The 23,336-nt window shown below is 38.8% G+C and overlaps 1 protein-coding gene across 1 annotated transcript; it reads left to right on the top strand.

Annotated features, from left to right (window-relative positions):
* Positions 1 to 2,300: 2,300 nt before the first annotated feature.
* Positions 2,301 to 13,507, top strand: rasl11a (RAS-like, family 11, member A). Its single transcript, XM_051400501.1, has 8 exons — positions 2,301 to 2,921; positions 4,986 to 5,042; positions 5,216 to 5,298; positions 8,659 to 8,699; positions 8,780 to 8,909; positions 9,184 to 9,259; positions 9,920 to 9,996; positions 10,982 to 13,507. Exons 1-8 carry the CDS (start codon positions 2,762 to 2,764, stop codon positions 11,126 to 11,128), a joined length of 771 nt encoding a protein of 256 aa, XP_051256461.1. The 5' UTR covers positions 2,301 to 2,761; the 3' UTR covers positions 11,129 to 13,507.
* Positions 13,508 to 23,336: the final 9,829 nt, after the last annotated feature.

Below are 23,336 nucleotides of genomic sequence, written 5' to 3'. Positions count from 1 at the left end.
TTTATACAATGACATAAACGAGTGATCCGTGAAATGTGCTGAGTCTGTGTATCATGGAGGAGAAGAAAGCCCCGAGATTAAAAACAAACACCGCCCGGATGAGTTGTAAGGAGGAATAAGAGAGGATAAATTACAGCAGTTTGACCTGATGGGCTTCAGTTCATTATGGGAAAAAACGATTGTGGAACTCATTATAATGACAAACTCTCAAAATAATGAGAAACTTTCTCAAAATAATGACTAATATCTCAAAATAATGACTAATATCTCAAAATAATAAGAAAACTTTTCAAATAATGACTAATATCTCAAAATAATGCAAAAATACATAAATCTCGAAATAATGACTTAATATCTCAAAATAATGACTTAATATCTCAAAATAATGACTAATATCTCAAAATAATGAGAAACTTTCTCAAAATAATGAGAAACTTTCTCAAAATAATGAGAAACTTTCTCGAAATAATGACTTAATATCTCAAAATAATAAGAAACTTTCTCAAATTAATGACTTAATATCTCAAAATAATGAGAAACTTTCTCAAAATAATGACTTAATATCTCAAAATAATGACTTAATATCTCAAAATAATGAGAAACGTTCTCAAAATAATGAGAAACGTTCTCAAAATAATGACTAATATCTCAAAATAATGACTTAATATCTCAAAGTAATGAGAAACTTTCTCAAAATAATGACTAATATCTCAAAATAATGACTTAATATCTCAAAATAATGAGAAACTTTCTCAAAATAATGACTAATATCTCAAAATAATGACTTAATATCTCAAAGTAATGAGAAACTTTCTCAAAATAATGACTAATATCTCAAAATAATGACTAATATCTCAAAATAATGACTTAATATCTCAAAATAATAAGAAACTTTCTCAAAATAATGACTTAATATCTCAAAATAATGACTTAATATCTCAAAATAATGAGAAACGTTCCCAAAATAATGAGAAACGTTCTCAAAATAATGACTAATATCTCAAAATAATGACTTAATATCTCAAAATAATGAGAAACTTTCTCAAAATAATGACTAATATCTCAAAATAATGACTTAATATCTCAAAATAATGAGAAACTTTCTCAAAATAATGACTAATATCTCAAAATAATGACTTAATATCTCAAAATAATAAGAAACTTTCTCAAAATAATAACTTAATATCTCAAAATAATGAGAAACTTTCTCAAAATAATGAGAAATTTTCTCAAAATAATGACTTAATATCTCAAAATAATGACTTAATATCTCAAAATAATAAGAAACTTTCTCAAAATAATAACTTAATATCTCAAAATAATGAGAAACTTCCTCAAAATAATGACTTAGTATCTCAAAATCATGACTGAATATCTAAAATAATGAAACTTTCTCAAATGTTTTTATAGATTACGGTCACACGGCCTTCTTTTAAGGGGTGAAAGTTTAAAAAATATACACAGTAGGACTAAATCTCGGCCATATTTCATACATTTCTGTGAAGAAAACTAAATACATTTTTTATTATATTTAAAGTTTAGATTATTAGTTAAGATTTAAACTTTGAAGACTGCATTCACAGAGCCTTCACTCTCCCATAAACAGCCTCGTCCTGCAGTTAAAACAACCAAAGAACTAACAGAACAATGAGCAGAAAATACTGAATTTGTCCAAAAAGAAGTCTATTAAACATGTATGATTGTTAAAAATCACATGTTTTACACAAACTTCCTGCAGTTATTAAATTCCCAATCTGGGTCCATTGTACATTTTATCAGTAGTTTGTACTGTTATTGTAAGGCAGTGAATATAATATGTTTGTTAGGTATGCATTAATATAATATTATTCTGAAATGGGCCTGATAGTGAATACTTTTACTTATACTTTAAGTGTATTTTGATGATAAAACTGTTGTATTATCTGTAAATCAACTATCAATAAACGTAGAGGAGGGAAAACAACAATATCTCCCCTCATTACAAGTAGCTCAAAACTGTACTCGAGTAAATGTACTCATTGCCTCTTCCACCCCTGCACACTGGGAGTGAAACTAGACTGTAATAATATATTTAAATGAAGTTTTGTACAGTCTCATCATGGTCTAATGTGATTTGTCTCGCAGCTTTATTGTTATAAAGCCTTAATTTTCCTTGTTTATTGGCCCGAGAGGCTTAATTTTATCTGAGTAAAGGCTGGGAAGAGGAGCCCAATTTAGACTGGTCTCACGGGAATATTAGAGGGGATGGTTCAAAGTCTCCCTCCCTCTCCCACTCCCTCCCTCCCTCCTTCCCTCTCTCCTCTCTCTCTCTATCCGCAGTCAGAAGCATCTGGACTCACTGCGAACACTTCTTTTTGCACTTATTTAAGCATCTCACATTAAAAGAGTGTTTTTAAGCGAGTGAAATGATGACCTCTCACTGCTGAAACATCCACGGAAGGGGTTAAAACTTTTCCTAAACACTCTCAGTGGAAGAAAAACTCCTGGACCCTGGAGCTGCAATACTTGGAAAAATATTTTGGGAATTTTCTTTTTGGAGCTTTGACACAAAGGACAACCTACTTTAAAAAAAAAAAATTCCACAGATATTATAAGCAAGAGTAAACCACCTCAGCAGATCCAGGGTGATTAATCTGCCCGTGGCTGTCCCTGCAGGAACATTATGGGAATATTGGAGTGATTCTTCCTCGGGGCGGAGGGCTTTTGCAGGGCAGTGTTATTTCAGAGCAGAGCTGATCTGAAGGGCAGAAGGGGAAGCTAAATGCGGCTGACTGGCGACCCTGCACCGGGAACCATGAACAGCAGCAGCGGGTCTGGCAACTTTCTGCTGGTCCCCATACCGGAGTATCCCCTGCTGGACTGTGTGCCCAACAAGACGGTGAAGATTGTGGTGCTGGGGGCGAGCAACGTCGGGAAAACCGGTATGGACGCATTGGAGGAATTGTTATCACTCACAGGGAGGGAAAATGAGAGATATTCTAACTGGATGAGGGAAGTTTTTAAAACACAAGCAGTGGCTGTGTGGGGATTAAACAGGGGAGGCTGGGATTATATGCATATTGACTGATAATGACTGATTAAACCAGCTCATTATGCAATTTGTTGTCAGGAATATCTTTCGTTATATATGCGGGAAATAGAGGTGGGAATATCGTCGTGTGCCTGAAGTGAAGTAGGTGGGAATGCATGAAATAAATAACCTAAATCCTGAACGACAGGGGGCGACATTTTGCATTCTAATATTTGTATATTTTATGTATTTGTTGTTGTTTTTTGGTTAATATTTAGCTTTTATTCACTGAGTTCTTACTTACTTAAGTTAAAACAGAAATACCTCAATGTAAAAATACTCCATTACAACTAAAAAGTCCTGCATTCAGAGTTTTACTTGAATGAAAATACAAAAATATGAACCACAAAATGTTTATATTTTGGATTATTATTGTTATTATTGATGCATTGATTTTGTTAGGTGTGTGTATTTAATCTTTAGCACTCATCATATAACTTACTCATATGGTTTGTATGTTAAATCTTATCAATTATAGTAACAAGGGTAGCTATAACTAGAGTAACAAATACAAAGACCTCAAAATTATACTTAAATACAGAACTTGAGTAAATGTAATTAGTTACTTTGCACTACCGAATGTAAGTTTTGGAGAGAGGGGTGGTACAGAAATAGTGAACACTTTAAAGGACCAGTGTGTAGGGTTTAGTAGCATCTAGCAGTGTAATCGCAGATTCCAGCCCCCTCACTTCACCCTCCTCTACTAAGCACAAAGCAGAAACTAAGAGGTCCTCAAAATACCTGTCCTGTAGAGTTAAGTGTCTGGTGTGTCTGTTCTGGGCTACTGTAGAAACATGGCGCCCTGCAACCGTCTGTTCATAAAAATATCTCTTTCGGTTTCGGCTAATAGATCCTCCTAAATGTTACACGCTGGAGCTTTAATGGTACAGAAAGAGACAAAAAGTAAAAGTTTAATTCTAATATATATGTGTATATATATATATATTATAAAGGTATCTACAGTTTGCAATAAGCCTCTGAGTGCACACATACGTAAATAAAACATCATCGTAGTCCGACTGAAGCCAAAATGTACCAGAAACAAGTCGTTTATTGGTAAAAACAGAAGTAGTTGTTGTTGTAAACCTGATGGCATCCAAGGTTATCTCCACTTGGACTTGGAGGCACATACATATATATAATATCAACATTATAAACTGGAGAAAGAAACGCATAGCAGAGGATGGGGTTTAACGATTGTGTCAAGTTGCATTATGGGATATGTAGGGTTTCTGGAGCTTGACCCATACTAGGGACTAAAAGTCAGGGTATCTCGGCCTTTGCTGCTTTGATTCTGACCATTCCTCCTTTAAACTTTCTCTTGTAAGTTTATTAAAGTGCAGTACTAAAACGCTGAAGTGGCCCTTTAATGTGTTAAATCTGTGAAGTTATTCTTTAATACTTACTTATTTTAATAAGCTTTTACTTTGACAAAAGGCAACAAGAGTTAGAAAAACCTGTACAGAACCCCCCCCAAAAAAAAAAACAAGAGATGGATGAGACAATCATTTACCAGTAAAAGTTGACGCATGAGGGATTGCAACATTAGATTCTGAGTATTGGTGAATCATTTTCTTAGTTCAAACTTTGGGCTTGTTTGTTTAGCTCATCTCTCTGCTATGAAAGTCTTCGAAATCAAAAATATGTGTCACAGTAAAGGAAAATTCCACATGTTAGGAGCAAATGTTTAAGTGTTATATGGGTCAGTGGGTTGCAGCAGGTTAGTGAGTTTCTGTCTTTTTATTCAAAGTACAGGAAGATGAAACAACAAACAGCATCTTTGGACACATTTTATACTTAATGAACAGTATAGTAGAGGTTTGGTTTGACTTTGGCATTTGCTTCCCCTTTGTAATTACACTCTTTAAATTCATTTTCTGCCTCCCTAATTCTGAGTTTTCTTCTTTCTTTTCAGCTCTGATTGTCAGGTTTCTGACTAAAAGGTTCATTGGGGATTATGAAGCAAACACTGGTGAGTTCTCGTCCGTGTATCTGTAATAAGATAAGAAACGGCAGCAAAAATAAATGCATTCACTGACTGATTTCCCTCTGCAAGAAGTCCTCTGCTATAGAAACCACCCCATTATCGATCCATTCATGCATCCATTCATTCATCCGTCCACCTGTCTCTTTCGTTCTCCACAGGAGCGCTCTACTCCAGAAAGGTCACGCTGGATGGGGAGGAAGTGTCACTTCAGATCCAGGATACTCCCTGTGTCGCTCTCCAGGTAACTCATGGAGGCAGAGACACAGCAGTTATGTTTCCATCCCAGAGTTTTCATGAGCATTATGAAGAGAACATCTGGATGGAAACAGCAAACACCCTCTGCCCTCACCCTCTTTTTGCTTCAGTTTATAAAGATGTTATGTGATTAAATGGTTACAGAAACCATCACTTCACTCATGAAAGTCTGTCTGAAAATAATTCCTGAAGACTTGTGCATATTTTTCTCTTTATAGAAGACACAAATACTTCTTCTTCCTCTGGTTTTTTCTTCCTAGGCAGTTGGCATCTAACTTGAAGCTGCAAAAGTTAGAATGAAACAAGAGTGATATTGGCTGAAGTTTGCAAGCTTTTCTGTTCCCAGAGCGCTCTCACAAGATTCTTGATTTTTGGCAGCATCGTTTGGTGCTGAGTGCTGTATTGCTGTCTTGTATTTGCCGTCACTGTGGCTGGTGTTGTGCCAAAATGTGTCCTCCCTAGCAAAATAGTGTTGTTATTTAACAGCTGAACAAGTAAGTAATCCCAGAGAAACAAGAACTTGATAGGTGACTCGTCATAGTGTTAACTTCCTTGTCGGATCAGTAGATTGTTGTAGGAGCGGATCTAGAGGGGTGGCATGTAGGGTGGTCTCTTAATAGTCGGCAAAACTGTTGTATATAATAAACCAAGCATAAATTTGTCTTTGTACTAATTAACAAACCCAGACTGTGACAGAGCCGAACCAAACCACCACAAAGACTCCACTGTACCAAAATGGTAAATTTGATCCTGGACGAGCCCCCAATTTGTCCCAACCCGGCTCAAGGTTGGACAAAACTAAATGAGAAATGAAGGTAAAGACAAATTAAATACAACAAAACCAACCAGGGTGGAAGCCAGGGGAGAGAGAATGACTGGCTGATTGCCTCCAGTTTATATAGTCCTGCCACCAGACCTGAATCTGAACCTGAAAGACCCGACTGCAGCCACCAGCCACCCTCCTCCTGGAGGAAGAGACCTGCTTGGACGGCAATTGACAGTGGGACTTTACACATTTGCATCTGTAATTGATAAATTGGGGGAAAAGTGGGAAATGAAACCAACACAGAAGTAACAAAAACTGCAGTTCCTCTAATGAGGATAATCTAATCTCCATATTAAAATGCCCAATTTTACAGCAGAAATGAACATGTTTACAGCCTGGTACAAACACGGATTTTGGTCTCTATAGATAAATTCCCCCATTGGTGACAACAATAACTCACCTTTTCAAATTATATTAAGGCTTAAAGTTATGCATAATTAAGGACATGGCCCTTTTGAGTGACAGGAGAGTGCCATCACAGGCGGCTGTTTTCAGGAGCCAGGCTTCACTCAGCTGCACGTCTTTGCCCTTTTTTGGATTAACCGGGAGCCAGCACAGTCAGGACTTCCAAGATGGCGACAGCCAATGCCATGGCACTTTGAGCTTCACAACTTCAGAAACCTATGGGTGATGTTACGCAGACTACAGCTATTTTTAATCAGTTTATGGTAAAAAAAACATGCAGAAAGTCACAGTGTTTGTTCTGTGTCACTGCTTAATGTTTTATCTAAAAGTCATCAAAGCCGCATAATACCAACGTTAGAGAAACTGCCATTTTTATCTCAAAGCAATTTCAGGAATGTATTTGAAGAGGGAGGAAGTGACCTTCGGACCATCTCCTCGCTCATGATGAGTATAATGAGTGCAACGTGCCACAGGGCTCACCCTGCTCCACACTGGCAGTCTGTTTACAAAACCAGGCCTTAGAGCTGCTCATTTCCTACACTGGGGTAAGATAACAGAGGCTGAGGAAGTTCCTCCTGGCAGGATGATGGTGCTTCCAGAGATTAGGCAGAAAATAATTGGTGTGTGAAGGCAGAGAGGTTGAGATTGTATTATTATGGACACTCCTCTCTGTTTAAAACTCAAAACAGAGAGGAGTGTCCATAATAATACAATTGTGGATGAACTCATCTTCAACTCTCAGCTGCAGAAAATTTGTTTTTCTCTGTAAACATGTGGACAAAATGAGTCCAGTTCTATCCAACCTGAAGTCTAATGGCTCCCGAATTGACACCTGGGTGGTCTGCTAGGTCGGGAGTCACAAGTTAAAACTCAGAACCAGCCGCTGTGTGTCCATAAACAGCCATTTGTCTTGGCAATGTGCCTTTTTCAGTAAAATCACCACCTGCTCACTCACTTAAAGCCGCTCTGGATGATGCATTAAAATGACTGTGTGAACACCAAACCTCCATCAGTGGGACGAAGACAAATCAGCAGCCTTATTTTTCAAGTTTAGCCGACTAAAACTACTTGGATGAAGTAAATGATTAAACCGGCATTACCAATGGTATGGGATGTGAGCTCAGACACATCCATTCATCCTCTGGGATCTTGCTGGGAATGCACCGAACATCAGACTACTTCCTGCTCTGCCGCTGAAAGTAATCATGGGTTATTTTAAACCAGTTAAACAAATGATAGCTGTTTTCTGCTGAGTACAGTCTCCACTATCAGTCTTTTGCTGCTGCTGCTGTTGTTTAACTCTAAGGAATGAGGAAATGTTGTAAAATAGGAAGCTTTGTCTGAATATTTAGCACTTGTGAGGGCTGTGGCTGTTCAGTCAGTTCCTGAAAGTCTTCAAATTCTTTTATTCACTCGATAAGTACTGAAACTCTTCGTCGATTGACAGAAAATTAATTTATTATTAGTTTTCAAAGCAAAAATGTCAAACATTTGTCGGTTACAGCTTCTCAAATGAGAGGATTTGCTGTGTTTTTCTGTTTAACTATCTACAAAATGAGTCATTTGAAGATGCTTGGAAATTGCAGTGGTAGAAGGAGTACTCCTTTATAAATACTTTGAAGTAAAAGCCCTGAATTCAAATTTATGCTTTAGAGAAAGCACAGAAGTATTATAAACAGAAGCCATTATGTAACCTGTTTTACATGCTGTATAAATAAAGATTATTACAATTATTCACAGTGTTATATTATTATGGTATAATATATAATTCACATATATGTAAGAGCATTTTAATGTTGTAGTTCGTCAATCTGGAGCCAGTTTCAGATCTTTGATATATTATTGGATAGATTAAAAGTACAGTACTGCATTATATGATAAAACTTTTTTTTCCTATAAATAGTAACTATAAGTGTCAAATAAGTGGAGTAAAAAGAATCTATATTTATAGTATAAAGTGGAATAAATGGAGTATTCAACTAAAGTACAGTACCTATGTGTCACTGGGAATTTGTGATTTCACTATTTTATGACATTTTTTAGACAAATTGATGAAAGAAAAATCAGCATATTATTTGATGATAAACCTCAAACTCTGTCTGTGTATTTTTCCAGGATGATGCGGAGGGCCTGTACTGCCAGGAGCAGATCAACAGGTCAGACTTATTTACATACACATGAATTAAGCTATTAAAGATAATATCCTGTAATAACTGCTTAATGACTGCACTTCCAGGTCAATCTACTGGGCAGACGGTTACGTGCTGGTTTTCTCCATCACAGACCACAACAGCTACCGCACCATTCAGCCACTGTACCAGCACGTTAGACGCATACACCCCTCCGGAAACATACCTGTTATACTGGTCAGTGTGGGACTTTAAAACACAACATATTCTGCCACAAAAAGGCCAATTTATATTAAAAAATAGATGATATATTAGGGAGAGGTGGTTTAGTTTTGCTGTTAAGTTTGTTTTAAATTCATGTTGGCTGACTAAAGGTTATTTCTTTTAAAATGAGATGTTGCTTCAGCGTTTAGCAAAGTTTTTCCCTCCAGTCTTGAACAGACAACATGAGTTACCTACTAACCCTAATCCCCATAATCTAATCTATCCTGTAATCTGTAATCTGCTGCAGGTTGGCAACAAGAGCGACCTGCTCCGAGCCCGACAAGTGCCTGCAGACGAGGGCGAGACGTTAGCAGCTTCACTAGGTGAGGCGTCTTCCTCTTCTTCTTTCTTTCTTCTTCACCATATTTTTATGATTTGTGATCGCCTTTCTCCGTGTTTTTACATGCCTCTTGATGTCGGCACCGTTTTTAATCGTATTTAAAATGCTGTATCTCACACACACAGGACTTCCCTTACTTGGCCATTTTTCTCAGTGCCTACTGATTGAGAAGATACGTTTTCAGTTCTGTAAAATTAAGTGTTTTCTTTATGGAGTCTGCTATGACCTACTCTCCATTTCTTACCGATACTTTTGCCTTTTCTCTGGCCTTTTTTACATCATATTGTATCTTATTTTATTTATAAAATGAGTTAATCTATCCTCACCTTCCCTTCATTCAACTCCACAACATTCAAAAGCTTGAAGATGTTTTGTTTTTGTACAGAAACTTGATCCTGCAAATGCAGCTCGCACAGCAGACAGAATTTCCCACAGTAGTCAATTTGTAAATGCATCTGGCAGATGTTGATTCAAGCTCCGAATGCTCCGTCCAATTATAACCGGGGCTAAGAAAATAAAAAGATCCTTTCACACACTTGCTCCCTCTCAACTATATCCTGCATGCTGCCTAATAAAAGAAGAATGCTGAGTGTTATCTGGAAGATAAGAGCACCACTGATCTGAAAACTGCCTCTGCTTACAGGAGGAGTTTACTTTGAGGCCTCGGCCAGAGAGAACCACGAGGGAGTCCACGCCACCTTCCTACATATCTGTCAGGAGGTGGGACTTCATGTTGTTGTTGTTAATTTATTGGTTTGTTATAAATTGGGGACAGTTTGCGCTCTGTTTTTTTGTCTTACATGTTTTTCTCATGAAGGCATTTTAGAGAAAGATATCAGGACATTTTGCAACAAGTGACAAACAAACTTTCAGGGATTTTCTCTTCCTGTGGAAACTGTGGATTTTACAGACCATTTCCCGTTGATGCTCAGTCACCAAAAAAAAATAAAAATACCACATGTTTATCTCTTTGGACAGAAAGAGGTATGCCAGCCAAAATTGGTCTGTTCTGTATATTTGCTTTTCTGGTGGAGTAACAAGAGTTTTTGCCCATTACATTTGGGTTTGTTTAGACCACTGGCTCCACATCTTGGGATCGGGACCCTCAGTAGGGGTCTTCTTGATTTTACAGGGTTCCCACACATCCTGGAAATTTACTAGATATACTAGATATATAAATAGTTTTATAGCATTGAAAGTATATATAATGGACAGAGCTTCCAGGTCTGTAAAGTGAAGCCAATGCTGAAATACGAGATTGTGTGTGACCAGGCGAGCCACCACAGTCAATGAACTCACCTCAATTTACATTGCGTCACCTCCGCTCGCTCCGACATGGCCATAATACCAAACTTGAGGCTTCAAAGAAAACTAAATGAAGTTATTATTTTAAACAAAATTCTTACCTTAACTTAAACTTTGAACATTTTATGAAATACGGGTCAACAGCCTGATGTGTTGTGTCGATTTGGAGGTCTCTGACACCAAAAAGGTTGAGAACCACTGCAGTAGAGTGTAGAATATTATAGTAGTCAGTGAAGTCAGAAGCTAACATGGTTGAAATTGATTATTTCTACAACAATTTTCTGACTTAGTTTGAGATTTGACTTTTATTAATGTAAATAGAGACTTGATCTGAAACTTGCCCCTCAAGACCGAGTCACAGGTTTTATTTCAGCGAGTCACTGTGTTCTCTGTGTTCCAGGTGATCCGGGTATTGGGAGGAGGAAACGGGGAGAAGCGAAGAGGTGGCCTCCACCTAGCCAGACCCAAATCTCCCAACATGCAAGAGCTGAAGAGGAGGTTCAGGCAGGTCCTCTCTTCCAAAGTCAAGTCGGCCACAACTCTCTGATTGTAGGATTCGACCGAGAACATAATGCAAAGATAAGAGCTTCCTTGGAAATAAAGAAGTTCGAGTCCTTCTTTGATGGAAGGCTGAAGACAAAGAGGCCTTGATATTGAAGACTTATGACTTTTAGGTTTGGGAATTGAAGCCGTTAATGGCATTAAAAGACATGGCTGACCATTTCTGTTGCGATCAAAGCATTTTAACAGATCACAAGCAGTCGTCGTCAGACAACAGCTGAATGGAGCTTTCTGGAAGTGAAGCGCTTCTCTGTTTTTTGGACGAAGCTCATGGTCAACACGACCTCATCCCAGGCTCAAGTACAACAAGGATGCTGCTCAAAGGGAACATGTCAAAGACTGCTAAACAAACAGCTTGTGTTGTGTCAGAAACTTGGCATGTTTACCATGCAGAGCTGTGACTGTGACAGGGTCACCGTAAACCCTCCGACAATTCATGTCTCAGTTTTCTTGAGGCTGAAAAATCACTCTCAATACATCACGATAAAAGGGATTTTAAAACAAAATTTTAAAGAATTTACTTCATGGAACAACAGTTGTTTGATGTCCTGTCATATACTATGGAGACTCATTTTACCCCTACTTGTTACAATTTCCTTTATGTCGGTTTTAATTCAGATTTTCCTTGTTGTTTTTGCAACTAAATGAAGCTCAAAAGACTCCAGGTTGTTAATCCAAGTGAGAACAATCCCATACCAAATAAATGAAATGTAAGCCTCCATCCACTCGGTTTCAGACTTAGAGTCTTATTGAGAAAGTAGTCTGAACCCAAAACAGGAAATGACCCCAAAGCACAAACGTTCAAGGCTTTGCACTGAGACTAATTTTGACATTCGACAGCCCGAAAGGAAGCCTAGCACAACAAAACAAAGCAAGGTCAAACTCCTGGCATTTATGGAAGTCTGTGGTGGCCAATAATAAAATGGAATCATTTAATCAGATTGAAATTTCCATTTGTGCACAATCTTTATTGACAAGTAATTTCCAGTAAGGTCCAGAGGATAAACGTGATCTAATGAATGATGAATGAATGAATGAATGAATAATAAAATTGAATGTAAAATGTTTAAATTTTAAAATTATCTAAAAATGATGGTTGGTGGTTGAAAAGAGGACAAAAAGAGCAAATATCACTTATATGGATGTCACAAGAAGCGATACTTCGGTACCAACTTGATGCCAAACTTCTGAAAACATTATGGCGCTCATTTTATTCTACAGCACCATAGCGGTACTGGGGATTGAATTCCCGACCTGTTGATAAACCACCTGTACAGTCCAGACATCCACACATGCTCTGCAGAGAAACACAAAGAGAGACGTTCTTTGGCACATTCTACAAGCACGGACCAGGAAAAGAGTTTGCATCAGAGTAAAAAGCAGTAAAAAACAACAGCTGGTGCCGATGTCATTCGGTACCACATTGGTTATGATAGTTTAGACAGGCTACGTCATTAACAACAAGTCCCCATCACACATGGCTCACCTGCTATTGTTAATGCAGAATCACAACTTGTGTTTTTTGGCCGACTTTATAAGTAGGTGTGTGTGTGTGTGTGTGTGTGTGTGTGTGTGTGTGTGTGTGTGTGGAAAAGAGTACTGAAGGAAAAGCAAGGTGAGCTGATTAAAGTAATTTGTGAGTTAAGGGGTCACTGTTGTTATTTTTTGTAATGTTCAAATGTGTGTAAGATGAAGTACATGGGATTTACAGTGGTATTTGGTATCAAGAATCAAGGAATTTTACTGGTAATAGTATTGTGACATCCCTACTTTTAAACTAAAATACATGTTGAAATCCTGGTTGGTTCTCACTGGGTCCGACCATATCTTACACATACCAGCTTTGATAATATTGGCAGCCACAGACCTCCATATTCAACTGTTTATTCACATGCTTTCACTGGTATGAACACCAGAGTCCATTAATGTTTGGCTAAAGTTTAAGGAGCTGTAATTAGACTTGTTTTAAACCCTCAAATTCATCACCAAAATCTCTATAATCTGGCTGGGTGACAGGTTGCCAAAACTCGCTCCAGTACATGACGTACTTGTGAATCCTCATTTACGGGCACTAGTTTGCCTATAATTGTGACAAAGTAAACTTTTCCACTTCAGCTCAGCCCAAATAATCCAAACTCTAGCTGTCAAAGCTCCTTTAATGGCTCACAGTCTGAAGAGTTTCTCATTTCTATTGTGGGTTTTTTTTAGGAAGGTTTTTAGCGTTCAGTGGAGTTCATGCTGCTCCAGAGGCCTTTTCTCTTGTTGGTGTTATTGTGTTGAGTTGCAGGAAACACAGTATCCAGTAAGTCCAGAAGTTACAGGTTGATGTAACTGTAAAACACTACAGTAAAGAACTGGGAATTGGTTCAAGTATTGTTTTGTGTGTGTGTGTGTGTGTGTGTGTGTGTGTGTGTGTGTGTGTTTTCTGCTGTTCTCATGACCTCTCCACACACAAAATTCCCAGTAAAGACAAATTCCTCAGCATCTGGAATTTCTTTCTTGGTCACTGAACTGCCACTTTAACCCCTTTTACACACACAAACACACACACTTAAAAAATTGTCTGCTGACCCTAACTCGAGACCTTTTCGCCCTTTGACCTTTAAAAGCAGCAGGGCTCCATCAGTGTCCGGAAAAAAGGTTAGGATAAAGCCAGTCGTCTCGCTCGCTGTGTATCCAGACCAAAAAAATCCAGAGATGCCATTTGATAAATGCCAAGACATAAATAAACAACGTGTGTGAGTTTGTGAGAGGGAGAGAGAATTTTCAGCTTCTTTAGGTCAATTTCCTTTTGAGACACAACTTCACTTCTTTCACACACACACACACACACACACACACACACACACACACACACACACACACACTATGTCGCTCTTAAAGACGTCCTTCCTGTGTGCCACTGGAGCAACTGATCCCACATTCTCAAATGAACAAGTGAAGAATTCCTCCCTTTTTTCCTCCTCCGAGCCAACAATCTGCTTCTAACATGGGCGTTAAATGTGAGTTCATTTGATAGATGAAGAGTTAATGTGACGTTTATGAGGCCGGATTTAGAAAATGGAGCATCCACTTAGTGTTCCCTTTTTCGGTAAGGAGAAAGAGAGCTGAGCTGAACTTCTGGGTTCTGCTTCAAAAGCAAGAAAATCGAAATAACATTGACATTGTCACTAAATAGCCAGTTCTCACAGTATGTCATGCAGTTCACCACATTTTGTCCAGACAGGCTTTGGTTTTGAGATGATCACGATGCTAGAAGGCCAAAAACATCAAATCCATGCAGGTATTTAATCAAAAGCCAACCTTTTGGACTTTCAACCTTCATCAGGGGGAATGTTAGAGCTTATAATGACAATCAAACAGAGCACACCTGTGCTTATTTATGCAAGAACACATGGGAAATGCGGTTCCCAACTGTAGTTAACCAATGGCCGCATACGTAAGATGCTTCACAGACAAAACACATCATAAAAACTGAGGATAAATCAATACAGAAAGCAATCAGTATTTCAAAATAATAGAATATGTATCTGACAGATATACTGCACATTGAGAAAAGGCTTCATAAAGAATGTAAGATAGATATAGATGATTCACTGTCCTTCATAGAGGGAATTTGTTACACCCACAGAGAGTACAGTGCACTGAGACCACACCATTCATAACATAAAGCTCATATTAAAACTCCAATTTAAGGCCCACAATGTTTGTATTAAGTGCAGTTTTCTTTTAACCTCACAAGACAGCTGCACAAGATCACATGAGAATCCATCTTACAAGACTTCAATCTATGCATCTGTAGCCAGTACAACGGTACCAGACCAATCAGCGTCCTTTGAGGAAGTACTGGGTTTTCTTTTCCCCCTAGGATGGCGAAGTCATAACCCGCCCTCCTCTGCCTCTGATTGGCTTATCCTGACATTCATGCTTCCCCAAACCCAGTGGTTCACAATCTTTTTCCTTAAGGGACCCCTTTTCTTGACGACTGACGACTAAGTGAAATAATTTATAAATAATCTTATTATATTCAAAATTGTTCGATTGACTCAAACAGAGAACTCAGTAACTGCGAGAAGTTTGTGTAAAACGAGTGATTTGGAGGAATTTTGAGCAGATTATTTCCTGTTTAAGAAGCTTTATATGCAATTATTAAATCATAAAGACTTAATAGTCTTCTTTTCTGAAAAATTCAGAGTTTTCTTGTCCCTGGCGCTTGGCCATATTTTCTATTTTATTACATGCCTTAAAATCAACAAGGCCTCCCCATGAAGCTTTGAGGACCCTCAGGTTGGGAACCACTGCCCTCACCAATCTTGCTCCTCACACCTAAACCTAACCAACCCAACCAACAAAGGCAACAAGTACTGACCAGTCAGAGGCACAGAAGGGCAGGTCATGACTTCGCCAAACTAGAGAAAACAAATTGAGGTCAGCATAGCTGCTGCCAGCATGAGTTACATGGAGAGTATTTATTCATTGAAAGAAGAGCAAAGAACGGCACTGAAGGCTTTTCTCGATGGACTTCGGGGAAGAGTTTGCCTCCATTATACGGTTCGTTGATCTGGTTGAAGTTCGCTCCTGATAGACGGTGACAGACAGATTTATGAAAATGTCTGCCCTTTTCCAAACAGTTTTCAACAACGACTTCCCAAATTTGGTTCTGTGCAGCAAACAAAGACTTTATTTTTGTATGTATTGTAGCAGGATTGATGAAATCACAGACAGCTTATCAACAGCAAACCAGCCCAAGCAACCAAACGCAAACATGTGGGTGTTCTTGTTCTGGTGACCACTATGGGAAAGTACTTCATCAACAACAGCAGTGTGGAGGACATAAACCAGCTGTGTGTATGTGTGTGTGTGTGTGTGTGTGTGTGTGTGTGTGTGTGTGTGTGTGTGTGTGTGTGTGTGTGTGTGTGTGTGTGTGTGTGTGTGTGTGTATGTGTGGTAATGCCTTGTTCTGTTATCTGCAGGAGGCGGCAGGAAGTTGAGGTCCCGTCTGGGATGAAGTCAAGGCCTCAAATCCAGAGACAGGAAGAGAGACAGAAAGGAGGAAAGGTTGTAAGAAGATCTAAGACTTTAGGAAGTAAGACAAAATATGAAATAAATACAAATGATGATGAAAAAGAAGAGAGAACAAATCACAGTCTACATATTGAAGGGATGGAGGGGGTTGGACAGAAACAGGGAGGGAGAGGAAAGAGAGGAGATATCTGGTGATGAAGGGAGACAAAGTCAGAGAGATAAAAATGAGACAGAAAAAACATAGAAAGAGGAACATTATCAGCAACTGTCCAGACATAAAACAAATGAACACGTCAGCTTTCAGCAGAAGCTTTCAGCAAGAGACAAGATGCTAAATGTTCGGCTCCCCAACACAACAATGGCGTTAGGAGTGACAGCTAAATGCCTAAAGGCCAATGCTGCTCTTTGGTGATAAATATCAAGAACATTAATGCTCGATGATTCAAATCTGCAAAGAAACAAATTACAGTGACACACCTAGAGACGCAGAGATGAGACTTAAGTCCTATAACCAAGGACTTGAGATTGGGACTTGGGATAGAGAGGCTTGTTTTATGCCCCAATTTACTAGAGACTTTGCTAATACTTTCATACCTTTACTGAAGTCATTTTGAATGCAGGACTTTTACTTGTAATGAAGTATCTTTTACTTAAATCTTAACATAAGGTTCTTTATATGATATTTACTGCCACTAAAGTACTAGACCAGTGTTGCAGTCAAGACAACCCTTGTCTAGTCCAAGATCAGAGTTGAGATCAAGTCAATATCGAGTCCATAGAGGGTGGAGTCCAAATGCAGCCAATGTCAATGCCGCTTTAACTGGATTACGACCTAAACCAATGACCAGTGCGCTTCATCAATGGGTTTGTTTTGAAGGAGGTAGTTAGTTCAGAAAATAATATATATATATTGATGGACTCTGTCGAGGCAACCTAATGTTTGGAGGGCCAAGTCTGAGTGCAAGTACCAACGAGTCCAGCACACATTAGTGTACCGAGTATTACAGCAGTGCATCTCAAAACAAAACAAATGGTTGCTACTCCCACCAGACTCCATTGAAAAAAACAGTAATTTTATCTTGCACATTGTTATAAAACACAATTCGAACTGGAGAAACAAAAATAAAACTCAACAAACCGTCTTTATTAGTCTTTGCACTGTTTCATCATCAATCACCAGCTCTGGTTTGGTTGAAATGAACCCATAATTCATCAAGTTAGACTTGAACATTTTCCATCCATTACTCCACTATATCTATACATAGCAAAGTTGTGTGCTGCTATATTAAAGCTGGGGTCAGTCATTCTGGGAAAAGATAGATGATAGTTGAGTCTCATTCCCACTTCGTCCAATATAACGCTCAAAGATATTTTGTCTGGCAATCCAAAGTGTCAGTATTTAACCTGGGAATGACCCTCAACAATCAATTATCTCTCTCCACAATGACTGACCCCACCTTCAATCTTCAAAATATCAGTCCATGATTTACTTCTCCACTGATTCCACCACTGTCATCAGACTCTTTTGGCCTCTTCTTCCCATTTCTGGCTGAATGGCTGTAAGTATAGAGTTAATGCTTGAACAATATCTGAGGTCTGTCTCTATTTTTGGCAACAAGGCTCCCAGTGGGCAACCCATTTAGCTTCCCATTTCCCCTCTCGCTCCCCTGCCTGCCCCTTTTCTCACTCTTCCCCTCTTCATATAGCTTTTTCTTGAGACTAGGCAGGACATCCAAACCAAGGTTTTAACAGACCAATAGTGGGGGTTAGGGTTAGGAGGGAGATTAGCGTTGCTCACTCAACTTTTCCGCACAGATTTTCTTTCCTTGTTAAAGGATTTGAAGTGGAAACTCTGGTCATATCTGTCCAAATCTCTTTTTTATATCTTTATCAGCAGTTTATTTTCAACCATATCTTTGCCTCTCTCCTCTCCCCATTTTTCCCCTACTCCTCCTCCTCCTCCTCCATATTGGCCTGCATCATGTTTTCAAGATAAGCTAATGATTTTTAAAATGGTCTGATTTATCACCACCAATTCTGTGTTGTACCACTCACTGGAACGCTCTCTAGATAAGCAGATATTCATCTTTTTTTTTTTTAATGCAGCTTGATGAATCGCACAAAACTGCTGACGGATAACTAGCTGCTTTAAGAGGACCATTAAAATTTGGACCACTTAAATCAACCCAGAACTTGTGTAATCATTGTGTTTTTATATGTATTTTCCAATGTTTAGATACAGAAATGTTTCTGCTGTTTGTGTGCGGATTAAACAAAGATATAACATGTTGCTGGAAGGGTAATTTTGTTATCTTTGGACAGAGCCAGGTCAGCTGTATCCATGTTTTCAGTCAAGCTTAGCTAATTGGCTGATAGCTGTAGCTTTAATGGACTCAAAATACGGTGCTAGGCCTTATGATCCTCTCATGTCACTTGGCAAGAAAGCAAATAAGCATATTTAATAAGTATACTGAAAGAAAGACTGAGGAAGTATAATTAGCCTTAAAAGTTAAGTTTTAAGACAGTATAAATCTCATCTCCAGGATTTTATGCTATCATGCCTATTTAGAATTTACTGTTTATTAGACAACAAATGGTTAAAAAAAAAAACCTTTATTCACTGATTTTGGAGAAACTGGATCATATTCTATGGATGCAATCATTTTCTGGTTTTCCCTCTGATGTCCTCCGGCCGCTCTATCTCAACTCTCTGATTTCCTAGTTTTAACCGAAAACCACTGCTAACCATAGCTGCCATTAGATAAGTTAGCTCTGCAGCTCGTGGTCCTATTAGTGGAGCCTGATGTGGGAACTGGTGCCCCGTTGCCCCCCCTTTCTGACGGCCTCTTCCCAGCACACCAAAGCTCCTGTCCTTGCAACACCAACACACCCCCCTCCCCCGGTTGTGCTCTGGGCTCTCAGTCCGGGAAGCGTTGTCAGTATGCCTGCTCTCATGACCGCTTCACTGAGATAACGGAGGAACCTCTTGTGCATGTTCTTGAGAAGATCCGCCAGCGTCCGCATCCAGGCCCCCTCTCCATATTCTTCCACATAAACAGCATCCATAGATAATGTGATTCCCGAAGCAGGAAATGTTATTTTTCTGATCAGATGTTTCAGATAACTCTGTTTAGTTCAGTGCTTTGCGTCTGTGTTTTCCATAAAAGAAAATATGTTTCAGTGCAGCTCTATGAGAGGACTGAGATTAGAGGATGGTTTTAGAGATCCTCTAGTTGCCATAACAAATAAACGGCAGCCACAGCAACTTGCATGCTAGTGTGTTTTTTGTGTGTGTGTGTGTGTGTGTGTGTGTGTGTGTCTGTGCTCACCAGCCACTTATGTTAGCTGCCTCCTGGACAGATGTGATAGAGCGATGCAGCTTCATAAGCCAAAGAAAGTCGACCATCACAAAATGGGGGGAGACAAAAAAGACAGAAACCATGTGTCACAACAGTTCTGTTAACTCTTACGAGTGTTTTGCTGCTAGAAATGGGAGTTTACAGATATAATGAATTAGCCTTTTCCACAGAGGTCATGAGTTAGAAACACATGGACACACCTTTTTTCTCTCTGTCTGTCCAAGATTAACAAGCAGATGGGAGGACGGAGGATGAGTCATGCTTACTGATTTATGAACATTACAAACACATCCTTGTTGACTCTGAAGTTCACAAAACTGACAACATGAAAGTATTATTCTTTATTGAAGCTTGATTGTGTCTTCTCAAACCCTTTCTTTCCCCATGGATTTAAGTTCGAAGCATATGTGTGTGTGTGTGTGTGTGTGTGTGTGTGTGTGTGTGTGTGTGTGTGTGTGTGGTTGTTTCTGGGTGGCAGGGTCATTCTTCATCCTTTTCATTACTTATTTTTCATTCATGTCACTGCTTTTCTGCATTTCTGACTTTTCATCGTTCCTCCTTTCATGCGTGGTCAAATTACCGACCGCATCAGATAAGGAAAATTTGTAGACTGACTGAGGGGCCCGCAAAAAGAAAAGAAAAGCAGTGAATGGATATTTCAACACAAGTCCATGTGGAATTGACTGCTATTAAAATACAGTATATATTCTCAAAGAAACAACTGAATTGAATCACATATTGGAGCTTGTACCAGCTGTTTGTAAGCATTAGTAAATGCATATTATTGGCTACAGTTACTAGTTAATGTCACACTTACCTTTCACTTTCTTGCTACTAAATGAAATGTTGGGTGAAGAACAATCAGTAGAACAGAATATGGTTGACATATATGACCAAACATTTCACGGAAAGTTTGTTTAAACCTACATTAACTGATATTTTGGTCACTTGGGAGCAGATCAGCATTGACTTATATTTGATTATCACCTCATTATTCCATATTGTTAACAGTTCTCTTATGACACAAAGCAACATTAGCATTATTCACTCTGCTTTTAGCTCTTTTTTGGTCTCCACCATCTCCTGACAAAAAACATTTCGCTCTTTAGCTGCTAAATGCTCCAATATGTTCACTGGTTAGTCTTGAAGGGGAATTATGTTCGTAAAAGGCTGCAATTTTGGAAGTAACTACTTGTTTTGTGAAATTTGATGTGTAACGATTTTGGAAATCATCGTTCCTATCGATAGAGGTGTCACGTGCCACGTTTCCATCCAAATCTGCAAAAGAAAATGCAAATTTCTGCATGTTTACATCCACTGCAGTTATGGAAATATTAGGAGTTGGTTCGTTGAGATAAGCAGTTGAGGACACAACAAGATGACGCAATTAGGCCCACCAGAAAGAGAGAACATCACCAACTTTTCCAACCCACCACAAGCATAAAAACTTATTCTGTAATACTTTGACTCCTTTCTGTCAAATTCATTTTTCCACTCAAGGTTTCCTATTAAGAAATTTAAAACGTGCACAAACACAGGTGGATGGAAACCCACTAAGAGAAAACACTAATACAGGTAACTTTTAAAAGTCATGAGAAACAACATATTTTGCTATGAAGGCGCCACAGAAGGAATGTGAAAACCTGTTTTGTCCTGTTTGAGGTCTCGAGCCCCCCTCCACCCCTCCAACCTTGCACACTGCGGTGCCGGTCAGTCTTGAGAATGAGGGGCCCTCGGTCAGTGACCGCTAAGTGGCCATTTCATAAAGATAAGTGCCATTCAGAAAAGAAGGAGCCCGCGATCGATTCAAAGAGTTGCTTATGGCAGAGACTGTCAACGCCTGGATATAAGGAGACCGTTTGAATGTGTACAGTAACCTGTGGTTGAACTCTGCTGCAGACCTGCTTCAGCAAAGTCAAAATGAACTCTGTGATACAAAAAATTACTAAAACCTTCTTTGATGTCCAAATTACTGAAAATCTGAAATAATTGGAAACCTTATACAATATAAGGTAAGCAGTCTTGTGGTTGACCCAACAATATTGATGAGCTTGACCCCTTAAAATAAAGCGTTGTCTAGTGCAGCCTTTTTATCAGAGGGTGTTAAGTGGTTTGAGAGGCCTAAAGCAAAGACTTGAGTAATGTCGAAGAAAAAGTGGTGGTTCTGGTTTTCTGTATTGTCTGGCGACTGTCACTGTCAGTTTGAACATCACTTGAGGCAACTTATCAGATATAACGCAGCTCCCTGTGGCAACACTAAATGCTTTCTACAACTACTGCAACAGTCCTTCCAAGGCCTTCATCAGCAGTTGATTTCAAACTTACGTCACGCGATGACAACTGAGCAAACTATTGAGTTTTCTCAAAAATATCTGATTTCATTTGTGCTGCCAAACATTTTGTCACACATATTTAAAAACTTTTAAAACAACTGTTTAAAAAATACAACATTAATGTTTTAAAGCAGCATGTATTTACTGCAGCAGTGATGGAGTCAGAGGGTTCATCTGGCAGGTCAGGACTCCACATCTGGACTGATTTGTCTTGGTTTTGACATAATGTTGGTAGAGTGCAAGGTTCAGAGACAGAGAGAGAGAGAGTGGTATAAAACGGGATGCTTAGTTACAACTTTATTATCCAAACCTCACCTCTAGGAACATAAAACACACTATGTACACAATGTATTCTCACGTTGATGCGTAGAGAAAATACACATTTTGATCCCTTTACTTGTATTAATCTTGTAATAAGCTCACTTTTGTTTTTGACATTTAGGGAAAATGATGTTTGAATCATGGCTGAGCTGAGTAAACCCCAGAGGACAGAGGAAAAAGAGCAACATGCTGAATCAGATAATCAACTTAAACCCATGAAAAGGCCAGAACAGTGACGTTTACCCTGCAGAAATGTGCAGTTTGTTCTGCCACATTATGCAACACCTTATAACTTTTTATCACCCCTTACGCTGAAATAGTGGGACTGGATTCAACTAGAAACTTCTGTTTTCTTCCAGATAACTCCACACACGCGACAGTCTTCGGCACAGGAGACTGACTGGAGAGGCTGGTTGGTGTTTCTGTATCATGCTGCCCTCTAGCTTTCAGATAAGCACTGTACTGTGTGTTATAGTGTGGAGGAAAAGATAATGAGACATACAGTACAAACTGAGGGTCTGAGAGGGGTCAACCCTAACCCGGAGCAACTTCACCACTAGATGCCACTAAATCCTACACACTGGTCCTTTAAGTTAAAATCTAAAAGTGAAAAACAAAAACACACCGTCTCACTTACTACGGGTGTATTTATAAATCTCTAAAAATTAGGCCAATTAGGGTTTGAAAAATTGAGAAAAAAAACCACATACTGCCATTAACAGAGCCAGTTTTCACTTGCAACCCGTGCATGAGCCTCGCAGGACTCGCAAATCTATCTGACGATTGTAAGCAACTTCTTGCAAAAAGTATTTTTGTTTTATAACCAGTTTATTGAAAGCACTTAAAAGATCATTAAACAATATGATGAGACTGATCATATGATGATTTATTCTCTGCAGCGCTCGGAAGTGTTATATAAGTGATAATAAAATATATTTTTCTTAGAATCTGTATATGAGTTGCCTATAATAAATATCAGGGATGGTAGAACTGCTATTAAACACCACGTGTGCATATAAAACTCGGTGGATTCAGGCCAGTGTGCTGGACCACATGCACCACTGCAGCTGCATTCCTGTCAGCCGTCTGCTCTGCACGTGTAAAAACATAAAGCAAATCAGACATTTTCCATGTCTGGCTGGACAAAACTGGAAGT

This window comes from Dicentrarchus labrax, unplaced genomic scaffold, assembly GCF_905237075.1.
Source record: "Dicentrarchus labrax unplaced genomic scaffold, dlabrax2021, whole genome shotgun sequence".
Taxonomy (NCBI): Eukaryota; Metazoa; Chordata; class Actinopteri; family Moronidae; genus Dicentrarchus; species Dicentrarchus labrax.
This window is presented reverse-complemented; position numbering and strand designations above follow the sequence as displayed.

Coding starts and splice junctions, on each gene's coding strand:
- rasl11a (XM_051400501.1), top strand. CDS start 2,762: ATGCGGCTGACTGGCGACCCTGCACCGGGAACCATGAACAGCAGCAGC. Junction 8,700..8,779: donor TGCCAGGAGCAGATCAACAG/GTCAGACTTATT, acceptor CTGCACTTCCAG/GTCAATCTACTGGGCAGACG. Junction 9,997..10,981: donor TCCTACATATCTGTCAGGAG/GTGGGACTTCAT, acceptor TCTGTGTTCCAG/GTGATCCGGGTATTGGGAGG.